The following is a 15,813-nucleotide window of genomic DNA, read 5'->3' as shown; positions in this document are numbered from 1 at the left end:
AACAAGCAGCTTCGGCGCCACAACACAAAGACGAAGTTGTTTGTCCTTGACTGACACGTCCCGACAACAGAAACAGGATGCGACCGCAAATACATTCACCGTCGAGTCCTTTTTTTTTTTCCAAGCTCTAATCCTCGGCTAGAACTGCACTTTTTTTTTTCCCCATAACACGATGAAGCAATAACCTCCAGCGCTCGGGTCGGGGAGGATGATAACGCTCATCCGATAGCGGACGTCTCACCCTTATCCAAATAAATATTCATTTCATCTCGGCCCTGACTCCTCACGTACCCCCCCACCCCCTCCCAGGTTTCAGTGGCGTGTAAACAAATGCGACATGTAGTGATATTGGTGGAGGTCCCTGGGTTCAGGTCTCGCTGAAATAGAAATATATCATTACTGGTCGAGACTGAGGAAAAAAAAAAAGATCTGTGGAGTCCGAGGGAAAATAAGAATATTGGATTCCGTCGAAGCTCACGTCTTTACATGCGTCGCTATCTTCTCCATCTGTCTGTTTTGCGCTCGCCGAAGACGCACACTTCGCAAAGACACACTCGGCGTCGGCCTCTTGGTAAACGAATGTGAATGGATGATGGACTGCTCCGGTGGCTGAGCTGGTAATATAATCTTGTCACCCCCCCCCCCCACTGCCGCCGCCGCCACTCCCAAGATCCCACAACAATATGTCACAATTGTCGTTTATTCCCAGCACGTTCCCCGGGCCGCAAGTGTTTTGTCACAAAATAATACTTTACGGTAAACAAGGAGTGACGTACTTTTGGCGGAAAAAACGAAGTGTCAATCATCGGGTAAAGGTTGGAGGAAGAACACTCATCCAGGCAAACTTAATCAAACCGTCATATCAAGATGAGGAAAAACCTAATTTACTCATTTATTGCTCCGTTTGTTTGGTCACAAGATGGAACGTAGAGACGATCTCAACTCAATTTGTTGTTTAAGAATATGAGCAAATTCTGGATGTTATTCTTTTGTTCAAGAAGTGATAGAAAAACACAATTACAAGAAGACTTAAAGTGATAGTTCTCTCATTTTTTCCCTCATGTCGACTAAGAGTTGGGATTATTTTAATCCGTTCCTAGAGTTATAGTCGAAAATGTTTGTTTAGTTTAATGTAGTGACTGGAAGTCAGTTGTCTTCGTCTTCATCTTTGTCCAAAAATACACTTAAAAACCTCCGTATAACTACTACTACATTCCCAATTTTTCGAAGAAGATCTCCAGAGGTATTATGAAAGTCTATTAATAAAGTATCTACTGCTCGCCTGTAACCTCCCCTTTTGTATTGAAGCCATGACATTGACCAAATTTTTACCAAAAAAGTTAAATAAATCTATATATTAAGCCTGTTTTAAGTGGAAGATCTCAGGCTATCAGCTACAGCTACAAGTGTATCCTTTTTTGAAAGACATTGCAAGATTAATGCTGAAACTACTTCTGCTAAAAACAATCAAACAATTAAAATAAATATTGATTTAGTGCTTTCAAGAAGGACATTACAGACGAGCAGTATGGATGTATTTGGATGTTTTTAAGTGTCTTTTTGGACGAAGATGAAGACGAAGGAGTTGGACATGCCTGGTATAGATCAAGAATTATTTAAAAAAATGTTTTGTTCAAATGAGTTTATTCTATAACATTAATTCCAGCTGCTTATCATTATTAATATTTTTCAAATGCTAAAAAAATATTAAATTATATAAATAATTTGATTTTAAATAATGAAGTAGTTAAAGTAGTTAAATTTGTATTTGTTTTTAATATCTACACAAACTTACATTTACACATTAACAACTACAAGTTTCAACTTATTGCAGAATATTTTCTTCATAATTGTTTTGATTTTCAATCTATTCACTTTTTTCTGCTTATGCCATGATATGACATCCCAGCTATCCAGGGGAGGTAGACAGGAGACACCCAGAGCAGCTCACCAGAGCACCAGCACAACCACTTCTCTTATGGACAACTTAACCTTATCAATCGACCTCTATATGTTGTGACTGTGGGAGGAAACCAGAGTTCCCGGAGAAAATCAAACGCAAGCACAGGGTCACCATACAAATGTTGTCCCTGAAATCCAACCAGCAACCTTCTTAAAAGTGATCCCTAAATAAGAAAATAAAATATTATTTTTTATAAATGTACTCACACTTATAATGTGGTAGTGGACACACTGGAAAGGACACTGGTCCAGATGCTAAAAAAAATGCTAATGGTAAAAGCTAAAGATGATGATAAAGAAGGTTAAAATGCTATATTTTGTTCTCGTGGGATGTTTTTTATTTTATTTTATTTCTCCTCGAACTGGTCGTCACAGTCAATAACGCTGCAGCAGAGCCGGTGTTTACCTTTGACCTCCTTCTCGTTCCTGAACCAGCGCAGGTCGGCGGCGGGCTTGCTGCCCTGAGTCATGCAGGTCAGAGTGATCTGGTCTCCCTCCAAGGCGGGCTTGGTCAGGCCATCGATCTCCGGCTTCGCTGGAACACCTGAAGCAGAAGAACACACCGGAGACTCTGAGCTGCGACTTCTTTTGTTACCAAACAGCGAGATTTTCAGATTCAAGAGCAGGTTTAAAAAAAAAGAAAACGCTCTTGATTTATTAAAGATGACGACGAAGGCACAGGAAATGTTAATCACTGCATCGTCTCGGATAATGAGAGTTTTAAATGTTGGCCGCGAGTTTCCCTGCGAGTCGATGCGAAATACGTGCGTCTCAGGTCGACGGAGGGAACGTCGGTCGATACCATTGATCCGCTCTCGCCTTGTCTGTCATGCCGGCCTGAGTATTGCTTACTTGTGTACTTAGAAGGTTCGTAACCCGAGTCAAACTCTGAAGTTGGATCAGAGAGAACACATCTGAGAACTCGATTGCAGTCGGTATATATATATATATAGAAATATAATAAAATTTAAATCAGAATTTGTCACTTTAATATCTATAATGATTAAGAATTATTTATCATGTTTTTATTATAATGTATGTAATATTTAAAATGGATAAACATTTCAAAAAAATTAATGTACAATTGAAAGGGCCATTAAAAAAATAATATTGTTCTGATTGACAAATAAACATTGATGTAATTCATTTAAAAAATATATATATTTCTCAATATAAACGATGATTTTCATGTGAGGTATTAAACCCCTTCATTTCAAGGTTCCCTCATTAATAAGGAAAAAAACAACTATAAATCTGGTCATAAATGTCACAAAATTGATATTAAACAGAACCCCCCCCCCCCATAAACACTGTAATATTTCTGAATAAACAAATACATATTGATGTTATAAATATTTTTAAATGTATTATATTTACAAATATATTCATGTGTGGAATAAAAAGCAATAAAAACATTAAATTAACCCCACAAATTTGCTCGTAACTCCATGATGTGATGTTAAAAACAAAATGGCGTCGACCTGTGCTCTTTTCTGTACAAACAAAAATAAATAATAACTTTAAATGAAGTATTAATTCTGATTTATTCTTTTAAATGTATTATATAAATGATGATTTTCATGTGTGGTATAAATACAAGCCTTTTATTTAAAAGTTAATTCAATAAAATGAAAAAAAAATATATATATATATCTGGTTGTTAACGCAGGATGTGATGTCATAAACAAAATGGCGTCTACTTGTGCTCTTTCCTGTCAGCTCCACAAAGAGAGGAAAAACAAAAACAAAATAAATAATGACTTTAAATTAAGTAATAATTCTGATTATTTTAAATGCATAATATGAACGATGATTTTTCATGTAAGGTAAGGTAAGGAAAAACTTTATTGATCCCTCAGGAGGTCTCCTTTGGGAAATAGTTTTTTCCAGTAGCCAGCAATTTTTCATAAACAATAAAAAATAATACATAAAAAATAAAATAAGAAAAGAACATAAGAGGTATGTGTGGTATAAATATAAACCTTTAAGTTAAAAGTAAATTGAAACACAATAAAAGTACAAATCTGGTCATATATGCAGGATATGTCATAAACAAAATGGCATCTATTTCCTGTCAGCTCCACACAACAAAAACAATGACCAATGTTTCCACCCCCCACTAGTTCTTAGCTTAAAGTGACATTTTAAAGTGACAGTTCTGACTTCAGTCAGATCAAAGTACAGTTTAAAAGTACTTTAAATCGATGCAATGAAAAAAAACGACACAAAAAACACTTTAGGGACGTGTCGAGGAGACTCACCCAGAACTGTCAGGTAGGCTTTGGCGATCCTGATAGGCATGGTGAAGAGTGAGCAGGAATACATGCCCTCGTCTGACAGCGTGACATCGTTGATGCTGATGGTCAGCTCGGACCACGACGCACTCACCAGCTCGATCCTGTTGTCGCGCAGAGCTGCACAGAGACGGGGAAGCATGAGTGACAAGACAGATAGTACTACTAAAGTAATACTACTTTAAAGTAACATCACTTTTCCATGAAACAATAGTGTCTTGTTTCTGCTCATCCCTTCATCATAGGTTTACCATTAGTAGATGTAATAGTAGAAGCAGTAGAAGTAAAACTAAAATGAGTTTTAATAGAAGTGGTAGTAGTAATAGTCATAGTAGTAATAGTGTCATATCGTGTAATATTTCTTTTCCTCTTCATCATAACTTCAAACATAGTAGTAGATGTATTAATACTAGAAGTAGAAGTAAAACTAAAATGAGTTTTAATAGAAGTGGTAGTAGTAATAGTCGTAGTAGTAATAGTGTCATATCGTGTAATATTTCTTATTTTCCTCTTCATTATAACTTCAAACATAGTATTAGATGTATTAATACTAGAAGTAGAAGTAAAACTAAAATGAGTTTTAATAGAAGTAGAAGTAGTGATAGACGCTATAGTAGTAATAGTCGCAGTAGTAATAGTGTCATATCCTGTAATATTTCTTATTTTCCTCTTTATCATAACTTCAAACATAGTAGTAGATGTATTAATAGAAGCAGTAGAAGTAAAACTAAAATGAGTTTTAATAGAAGTGGTAGTGGTAATAGTCGTAGTAGTAATAGTGTCATATCGTGTAATATTTATTTTCCTCTTCATCATAACTTCAAACATAGTAGTAGATGTATTAATACTAGAAGTAGAAGTAAAACTAAAATGAGTTTTAATAGAAGTGGTAGTAGTAATAGTCGTAGTAGTAATAGTGTCATATCGTGTAATATTTCTTATTTTCCTCTTCATTATAACTTCAAACATAGTATTAGATGTATTAATACTAGAAGTAGAAGTAAAACTAAAATGAGTTTTAATAGAAGTAGAAGTAGTGATAGACGCTATAGTAGTAATAGTCGCAGTAGTAATAGTGTCATATCCTGTAATATTTCTTATTTTCCTCTTTATCATAACTTCAAACATAGTAGTAGATGTATTAATAGAAGCAGTAGAAGTAAAACTAAAATGAGTTTTAATAGAAGTGGTAGTGGTAATAGTCGTAGTAGTAATAGTGTCATATCGTGTAATATTTATTTTCCTCTTCATCATAACTTCAAACATAGTAGTAGATGTATTAATACTAGAAGTAGAAGTAAAACTAAAATGAGTTTTAATAGAAGTGGTAGTAGTAATAGTCGTAGTAGTAATAGTGTCATATCGTGTAATATTTCTTATTTTCCTCTTCATTATAACTTCAAACATAGTATTAGATGTATTAATACTAGAAGTAGAAGTAAAACTAAAATGAGTTTTAATAGAAGTAGAAGTAGTGATAGACGCTATAGTAGTAATAGTCGCAGTAGTAATAGTGTCATATCCTGTAATATTTCTTATTTTCCTCTTTATCATAACTTCAAACATAGTAGTAGATGTATTAATAGAAGCAGTAGAAGTAAAACTAAAATGAGTTTTAATAGAAGTGGTAGTGGTAATAGTCGTAGTAGTAATAGTGTCATATCGTGTAATATTTATTTTCCTCTTCATCATAACTTCAAACATAGTAGTAGATGTATTAATACTAGAAGTAGAAGTAAAACTAAAATGAGTTTTAATAGAAGTGGTAGTAGTAATAGTCGTAGTAGTAATAGTGTCATATCGTGTAATATTTCTTATTTTCCTCTTCATTATAACTTCAAACATAGTATTAGATGTATTAATACTAGAAGTAGAAGTAAAACTAAAATGAGTTTTAATAGAAGTAGAAGTAGTGATAGACGCTATAGTAGTAATAGTCGCAGTAGTAATAGTGTCATATCCTGTAATATTTCTTATTTTCCTCTTTATCATAACTTCAAACATAGTAGTAGATGTATTAATAGAAGCAGTAGAAGTAAAACTAAAATGAGTTTTAATAGAAGTACTAGTAGTAATAGAAGCTATAGTAGTAACAGTCGCAGTAATAATAGTGTCATATCCAGTAATATTTCTTATTTTCCTCTTATCATAACTTCAAACATAGTAGTAGATGTATTAATAGTAGCAATAGAAGTACAACTAAAATGAGTTTTATTAGAAGTACTAGTAGTAATAGAAGCTATAGTAGTAAAAGTCACAGTAGTAATAGTGTCATATCCTGTCCTGTTTCTTCTGTTCCTCTTATCATAACTTCAAAAATAGAAGTAGCTGTATTAATAGAAGCAGTAGAAGTAAAACTAAAATGAGTTTTAATAGAAGTACTAGTAGTAATAGAAGCTATAGTAGTAATAGTCGTGGTAGTAATAGTGTCATATCCTGTCCTGTTTCTTCTTTTCCTCTAATCATAACTTCAAACATAGTAGTAGCTGTATTAATAGAAGCAGTAGAAGTAAAACTAAAATGAGTTTTAATAGAAGTACTAGTAGTAATAGAAGCTATAGTAGTAATAGTCGTGGTAGTAATAGTGTCATATCCTGTCCTGTTTCTTCTTTTCCTCTTATAATAACTTCAAAAATAGTAGTAATGTATTTAAAGAAACAGTAGTGGTAAAATATAAATGATTGTAACAGCAGTGGTAATAGAAGCAGTAGTAGTAATAGTGTCAAATCCTCTCCTGTTTCTTCTCATCCTTTCATCGTAACTTTACAATACTACTAGATGTATTCATATTAGCTGTAGTAGTGCAAATGGTAGTAGAAATAGTATAATAGTATTAGAAAAAGTAGTACTTGAAGTAGTTATAGTCAAGGATTCAGTGTTCTTTTTTTAACAGTCATTAAATTCAAAGTAGTATTACTATTAGAACTAGTAACAGCAGTCTTGGGAGTAGTAGTATAGGTATTAGTAGTGCTAGTGCTAGTGGTAGTGGTGGTAGCTAAAGTAATAGTAGATATTGTAGTTGTAGTGGTAGTAGTAGTAGTAGCTGCAGTAATAGTGGCATGGTTAATAGTAGTATTTTTTGTTTTTTGTTAAAGCATTAGTAGCAGTAATAGTAGCAGCAGTAGCAATAGTAGTAATAGTAATAACATTTTTTCATTTTATTGTTTTAATGTATTTAGTCCGAACACGCAATTATTGGCGGGGTTTGTTAATTTTTTTTGTGTTGCAATTAACCTCCTGGCCACTAGATAAACATTACGTCATGAAAAAAAAACTGGCAATGTCTGAGGACGAGAGGATACAGTCGACTCCTGCAGCTTTTAAAGCTGATGTTTGGACATATTTTTGTTTGAAAACAAATGAAAGCGGTTACGACTTCGTCAAAAGTCATGTGGTCTGTAAATTCTAAAACACCAAGTACTCGACAATACTACACATATATACCTGTTACTACAGTATCACAATATATGGTATTGGTATACACACTCCTAATACTAGGCTACACTTTTCATTTTTTAAATAAAAAGGTATTACCTGGGATGTACAGTAGTTTTATCTAGATCTTAAAGAGCCACTCCACAGTACATAAAGACTTAAATCCACTAAAACACAGTAATACACAAAGATACAAAACCAAACTTCCTTGATCCTCTAACTGACCACTACACTGCTGTAACCATTCATCTCAAAGAGCATTCTGGTTCAACGGCCCTCATGTTTCTCAATAAACATTACAGATAAATATGACTATAATACTACTGTTAGTATCCGTGGTAATTCAATGAATGTGTTTCTAAGTGGGCCCGCAATCGTGCGCGCCTCTTTAACACACAAGTCAAGAATGCATGTCGCACAATCACGATCAAGACTTCAATCTTCAAGCCTCTCAAGCCTCCTCTCTCCGCCGATGGAACCTTCTGGGTTCCCTGGCGGGACATTTTACTTATATGAAAATGTAATCTTCCAAAAGACATAACGGCAATGGAAATCAATACCGCAATAAGAGTGTGTGAAAGAAGCCTAATGAGACTTTGGCAAGAAGTGTGAGCCGTAATGGATTTGCTGGAATTAGATGGCCGTTTGAAAGATTTGCCGCGGCGCGAAGAGTTTATGGACTTTATATATGGCTGCTGGAGGAATAATTGAAAATGAGGCAGCACCTTAAAATGTAGCTATTTCTCAGACCCCCCCCCCAACAAAAAAAAAGTACCAAATTGCTCAGTATGCTTAAAATGTTATTCCCTCTGGCGCAGAGACCTTGGCTACCCTGGAGATTTATTCAAACACTCCTGCAGCAACATGCTTCTGGAGAGCTTATTCGATATGAGACGAGCCAAGGCTACTTTGCGCCGCTCTTCAAAGTCTTTCAAACTAACACTGCGAGGTTGTTTGCATGTGCGACTCCGTGTTTGGATATTAGGCGTTTTCATGGATTCCCACCTTGAGCAATTTATCAACTTAATTGTACATTTGTTTTGTGTACCTTGAAAAATAAAGAAAAGAGAAGCTGTTATTCAGTTTGATGGTCAAGTACTTTAAAGGTAGACTCGTGAAAGAGTAATAACTCAAGGTGCTCAACCTTTGTCTGAAGATCCACTCAGAAAACTTGTGAATATAAACCTTTCCTTTTAGTCGTATTAGCAGTAATACTGTAGTAGTAGAAGTAGTAGAAATATTGGTTGCCGTTGTAGTCAAAGTAGTTGTAGTTGCAGTAGTCGAAGAAATAGTACTAGAATAGTAGCAGTGGTAGTAAAAGTTGTAGTAGTGCTAATAGCATTTGAAGTAGTTGTAGAACTACAGAAGTAGTGATGGAATCTATAGCAGTAGTAGTTGTAGTAGTAATATTGTTATATCCTGTCCTGTTTCTTCTTATCTTCTTATCATAACTTCAGAAATGGTAGTAGCTGTATTAATAGTAGCAGTAGAAGTAAAATATATATTAGTTACAATAGTAGTGGTACTAGTAATAGAAGCTATAGTAGTAATAGTCATAGTAGTAATAGTGTCATATCCTGTCCTGTTTCTTCTTATCGTCTTATCATAACTTCAGAAATAGTAGTAGATGTATTAATAGTAGCAGTATTAGTACAATATAAATTAGTTGTAATAGAAGTGGTAAAAGAAATATAAGCTGTAGTGGTAATAGTGTCATATCCTTATCTTCTTAGTACAACTTTACAAATAGTAGTAGAAGTATTACTAGTAGGAGAAGTAATACAATTAAAATGAGTTGTAATAGAAGTGGTAGAGGCAGTAGTAGGTGCAGTAGTAATTGTCATAGTAATAAGAAGTAGTAGTAGTAGAAGTAGTAACAGTCAATGATTCAAGTCATTCAAGTCATTACATTCAAAATAATAGTACTAGTAAAGGTATTAATAATAGCTGTCGCTCCTGTGTAGTGATCGAGTAGCAGTATAAAACTATTACATTTAGTGGTATTTAGTAGTTTTACCATAGAAATTGTAATGGTAACAGCAGTATCAACAATAGTTGTTGTAGTAATTACCAATACTAGTAGAAGTGTCATTGGTATTAGCATGAATACTAACGGCTAGCTAGCTAGCAAATAAGTGGTGTTTGTGCTACATTGAATGTTGTGTAACATTGTGTACATGCATTACACAACAACTTGTGAGTTTTGCACACGTTTCGCCACGATAAATCCAACACAATCAAAAGTCAATACATTTTGACCTATGCTCGGCTAACAATGCTATCGCCAATAACCCCCGCCGGCTGCTATCGAGCAGTTTTTGTCAAAAAGCACTTTTGTGTGTAAACACGTCGCACAGATACGACAAATGTCAACAGTCGAACCCCGGTTACGTCGTCGGCGCCACAAAGACGGATAACCTTGTTCGGCTGCTCCCGAGCTAAACACCGTCGACAAAGTGTTTGACGTAGAGCCGCGGCCGCCGCCTCTCGTTTATTATTACATCCCGTGGCGGCGTTAGCACTCGCGCCGTTATCTCTGCGAAGCCGCGGATGCATCGCGGCGTTACCTGCGACGGCAGGAGAGATGACTTGTAGTGATTTTTTGAAAGAATACTCCGTCTGTGTTTATCTTCAGTCCTGTCAGTGTTTCTCTCTTCCTCCCACCTGCAGACCTCATTCTGTCGACTCGGGCGCCGAACAACCTACGATGTTAAACAATTATTCACTTGCACTTGATTTGTTTTAGGCCATCAAAAATAATAGTCAGAAACAGAAAATTTAACATTTATTTTTTTTTCACTCTTTGCCTTCTGAGCAACAACCAAAGCAACTTAATTGAGTTTATTTTCTTGTCTTTGTTATAAACTTACAAATTAAAGCATGTTTTTTTTCCCTCAGGTTCACACAATGTTGGTTCCTTTAACATAATTTACTCAAATCGTAGTGACCCCTTTAGAGCAGAACCTTTTGACTCTATTTCATGAGGTCAAACATCATGTAGAAACTAACTTTTTAACGTGTATTTATTGCTTTTAAACATTATTAAGTCTCTTAATATGACAAAACTATTTTTGATTTTAGGGCTTTTGTTATTTTTTGCCCATATATATATAATATATAATATATCAAATATGTACCTTTTTAATTCTTATATCTATATCTGTATATCAAACACAAATAAGTATTTTTAATGTAAAAAAAATAAAAGCCACGTGTGAAAGAGAAATAAGGAAGTATCTATTTTTGATAGCTCAACTTTAGCTAAACATGCTACACCTACAGTCAAAAACACTGTTAAAACAGGTTTAATGTTTCTGGAATATTTATATGTTAACCACAAATATTTACTTTTTCAAAGTTAAAAACTTGGACCCAGCTTTGTGGAGTAGATATTTGTGACAGCTCAGTAGCTAAGCTTGTCCAACTTTAGCTAAACACGCTACACAAGAAATTCAAAGTTATAAGTCTTTTTTTTTTTTTATAAATAATTAAATTTGTTTGGAATATCCTTATCTATATACTACTCCCAAACTTTGTCCTTTTAAGCCATTTTTTAAAGATAAGTATATATATAGATAGTAGATATTTGTGATAGATCAGTAGCTAACTTTAGCTAAACATGCTACACATGACATTCGAAACTTGACATTTTATTTTACAACTTTCCTTTGTCTGGAATATTTGTATCTTCACTATAAATAGTTTGTTTAATTAAAAACTCACCGGGTCGACCAGAACAATTTCTTCAACACAATGTGTTACTTGCTAACTAAGAGCTAACGTTCCTAACCCGCTAGCTCCTATATTAGCTACAATAGCTTGCTAGCTAATATTAACAAATCTGCTGGGAAAAAAAAAAGTGTATTTGTATTTATTATTTAATAACAATCAAGCTCGTGGACAAGATCCCTATAAAAAAATTGAATTAATAATACAATAATAATATAATGAAAACATCTTTGATTAAAATAACTTCTTAATAAATTGTTATTATTTGTATTATTATTGTGTATAATTATTTTAATTAAGTTTTATTAGAAGTTTGTTTTTTTTATTGGCCTAGATGAAGATAAATATAACAACGAAGCCGCAGCGATAAATCCGACTTTTTGATGTACTGCTTCCAACCTAAAGATAAACAACGTAAACACCACCTCCTTCGAGGTATCATTACTACCTTAAAATACTTTTAAAGTCGGATTTTGATAGAACAGACGCTACTTCTTTTAACATATTTTTAATTAGGAAGTATTATTTTCAGGTTGAACATTTTGTTTTTGAAAATTGCCTTATTTTTTATTTTTAAACCCGATCCATAAAACCTCCTGGCTCCTCCATTAGTACCATTACTGCTACAAAAACTGTGTTTTTATACTTCAAACCCTCACAAAAATCTTCTATCGACGAAAAGGCTGGTGCTCTCAACATGCTAGTTCACTTCTTTATAATTCAAAATGTTCTCCTGCGCTTGCAACGACGCTCACCTCCATTAGAGTCCATTAGTTGTGCCGGTATTATTGTATTATGGGATGTATTTACCGCGGTCTCGCTCCGTGACTATGATCAGAACTTTTATAGATTTGTAGCCCAAAGCTGTGACTTCCAGAATAAAAAAGTCACAACATTCTCTCTGCACAGACAACTTAAAGTTGTGTATATGATGAAAAGAAAGGAGTAGTTGGAGAGAGGTGGGAGGCGGCGGAGAGATTTTTTTTTTTCACCGAGGTCAAATCTTTCTTTCAATCGTGAGTGACATTTTCAGTCGCGGGTGACACAAAACCGAACGTCTAGTTTACAGACGTGGAAACATGTCTCCATCATTATCGTCTGCAGCACCAAACTAGCTTCAACTTCACCCTCAGATCTGATGTTTTCACAGCAACATTCCTCCGCGTTTGACTTCAGCCGACTCTTATTAAAGCGTCAGTTATTATGCAGCGGCTTCTTTACATCGGCGGCGTCGAGAATCCTTTGGTTCGTTCACTAGGAACTACGAGTCTGAACGCGATAAACGGGTCCCTCGCCATATTGCCGAATCCAAAAAAAAAAGGTGAACTCCCATGATGCCTTTCTGCACAGCGCTCTATTTAGTGACAGCTGTCTACTATGCTGTATTTAAAATTCCACGTCTATGTTACTATGACACAATTAATCAACGAATGTGATCAATCAGCTGGGCGGCAAAGCATTATTGGAGCTGCACAGGTCCCTGTTACTGATAGGGTTTGTTTATTTAATGTTGTTTAGTAAACATTGTTAATATCATATTTATATTTAAGATTTGCTACAATACTGTATTTAAATTCTAAATCTATGTTAATATGACCAAATTCATTGGAAGGTGTGATCGGTCGACTGGGCGGCAAAGCACTATTGGAGCTGTACAGGTTTCCGTTACTGATAGGGTTGTTGATTAAATGTTGTTTAGCAAAGATTGTTAATATTATATTCATATTTAAGATTTGTTAGAATACTGTATTTAACTTCTACGTCTATGTGTAATATGACAAAATGAATCGAAAGCTGTGATTGGTCAGCAAAGCATTATGGGAGCTGTTCTGATCACCGTTACTAATAGGGTTGTTGATTTGATGTTGTTAAGTAAGCATTGTTAATAATATATTTATATTGAAAATTGACTGTTAAATACTGTATTTAAATTCTACGTTTATGTTTATGTGACAAAATTAATCGACAGCTGCGACCTTTCGACTGGGCGGCAAAGCATTATGGGAGCTGTTCAGGTCACCGTTACTGATAGGGTTGTTGATTAAATGTTGCTTAGTAAACATTGTTAATATTATATTTGTATTTAAGATTTTCTACAATACTGTATTTAAATTATACGTCTATGTTTATGTTACAAAATTAATCGAAAGCTGTGATTGGTCAACTGGGCAGCAAAGCATTATGGGAGCTGTTCTAGTCACCGTTACTAATCGGGTTGTTTATTAAATATTGTTTAGTAAACATTCTTAATATTATGTTTGTATTTAAGATTCGCTACAATACTGTATTTAAATTATACTTCTATGTTTATGTTCCAAAATTAATCGGAAGGTGTGATCGGTCAACTGGGCAGCAAAGCATTATGGGAGCTGTTCTAGTCACCGTTACTAATCGGGTTGTTTATTAAATGTTGTTTAGTAAACATTGTTAATATTATGTTTGTATTTAAGATTCGCTACAATACTGTATTTAAATTATACTTCTATGTTTATGTTCCAAAATTAATCGGAAGGTGTGATCGGTCAACTGGGCAGCAAAGCATTATGGGAGCTGTTCTAGTCACCGTTACTAATCGGGTTGTTTATTAAATATTGTTTAGTAAACATTGTTAATATTATGTTTGTATTTAAGATTCGCTACAATACTGTATTTAAATTATACTTCTATGTTTATGTTCCAAAATTAATCGGAAGGTGTGATCGGTCAACTGGGCAGCAAAGCATTATGGGAGCTGTTCTAGTCACCGTTACTAATCGGGTTGTTTATTAAATATTGTTAGTAAACATTCTTAATATTATGTTTGTATTTAAGATTCGCTACAATACTGTATTTAAATTATACGTCTATGTTTATGTTACAAAATTAATCGAAAGCTGTGATTGGTCAACTGGGCAGCAAAGCATTATGGGAGCTGTTCCAGTCACCGATACTAATCGGGTTGTTTATTAAATGTTGTTTAGTAAAAATTCTTAATATTATGTTTGTATTTAAGATTTGCAACAATAAGTAAGTACAATAAGTAGTTTATATTGTTAATATATACATTTAAAATCTAATATTATATTATATTTTCTATTAGATTACTATAACTATTAGAAAACTATTTATAATATATATATATATATATATATATATATATTTTTTTTATATAATATAATATTTTTTCGTTAAATGATTAATACCAGAATTGAGAAAAGAGGAAGCGTGATCACTGAGGATGTTGATAAATCTAGAAAAATAATAGTGTTGATGGTTATTCTGCAATTAAATAAACATATGGTGTTTATGTACAGGGTTAATACTAATAATTTGTGCTAATATGATGTATTTATATTGGTATCTGCTCAGTATACACATATATCTTGTACTATATCATGTTATATTGTGATGTATAGATAACAGGAGACGAGATGTATGTCATAGATAATCATGAGTACTTTTATATTATGTATTTTTATGTATATATATGTAAAAATGTGTGGCAATTTTTTAATTTTCATTCTGTTTAACTACAGTGTTCAATTTTCTTTATTTTTATTATTTCATTTTTATTTTGTATGTACTAAGTATTCCATATTTTATACATGGAGATTTTCTTTTGTAGAATTTTTCTCACATTCAGTTTCCTTCTCATTTTATTTTTTCACACGTTATTCCCGCATTCTTTGCCCTTCGACTCGTCTTACAGGCGGCCGTGACGCGTCTCCACATAAAGAAGCTCCGGCAGGTGTTAGCTCGTTCAACCGAAACACTTCTATAACGAGGAAAGTGCAAATTTTTCCGAAGGCTCCTTCATCCGCCGCCGTGTCAACGAGGCATCTGGGGACTCGAGTCGCCGCTCGTGGACGAGACAAACAACGACGTTTGAATGATAACACACGGGCCGAGGCTCATATGTTGCCGTGGAGGACGTCCATGTTTCTTATTAATGTGACATCCTGGTGTAATAATAGACGTTCCCATCTTGACGGCGGGTTTTTTTTTTCTCGCCGGTGTGGAGCTAAAGTTCACTGGGACACCTGCTTCGCTTCATGTCCCACGTGAGAAATAGAGCAGACGCTTCCCTCTGGACTCTCCATGAAGACCCTTCTCTGGTTCTACAACATGACTTTGAAAAGAAAGTTTAAAGACGATAAAATAAAATCATGGTCGGAGGGATTTGATTTTGGCGAAGAGTGAAGCTGCCATTTCCACTGCTAAGTGTGAGCTAATGATTTCGTTCCCGCAGGTCTTTCTTCCTCCACCTTGAAGACGACGACGAGGGTAAGTGTGATGGAGAGTTCTTGACTCACATCCACCCTTTCATCGCTCAACGTATGATCCGAGAGGATCTGAAGTGTACGGTGGCTGGGAAGCGCAAAAAGTCAAACACGTTTAAAGCAATTCACAAACT

General features: G+C 34.4%; 1 protein-coding gene across 2 annotated transcripts in view; it reads right to left on the bottom strand.

Moving 5' to 3' along the window:
- Nucleotides 1-15,813, bottom strand: part of cadm2a (cell adhesion molecule 2a) — a 240,924-nt gene that overhangs the window by 29,257 nt on the left and 195,854 nt on the right. For both annotated transcript variants that reach the window (XM_087808253.1, XM_087808254.1), the window contains exons 3-4: nt 4,224-4,376; nt 2,369-2,506 (exon numbers count right to left, since the gene is read on the bottom strand). In XM_087808253.1, coding sequence (XP_087664379.1) covers nt 2,369-2,506; nt 4,224-4,376 — 291 coding nt within the window. The remainder of the gene's footprint in view (nt 1-2,368; nt 2,507-4,223; nt 4,377-15,813) is intronic.

Source organism: Callionymus lyra, chromosome 14 (assembly GCF_982586985.1).
Source record: "Callionymus lyra chromosome 14, fCalLyr1.hap1.1, whole genome shotgun sequence".
Lineage (NCBI taxonomy): Eukaryota > Metazoa > Chordata > Actinopteri > Syngnathiformes > Callionymidae > Callionymus > Callionymus lyra.
This window is presented reverse-complemented; position numbering and strand designations above follow the sequence as displayed.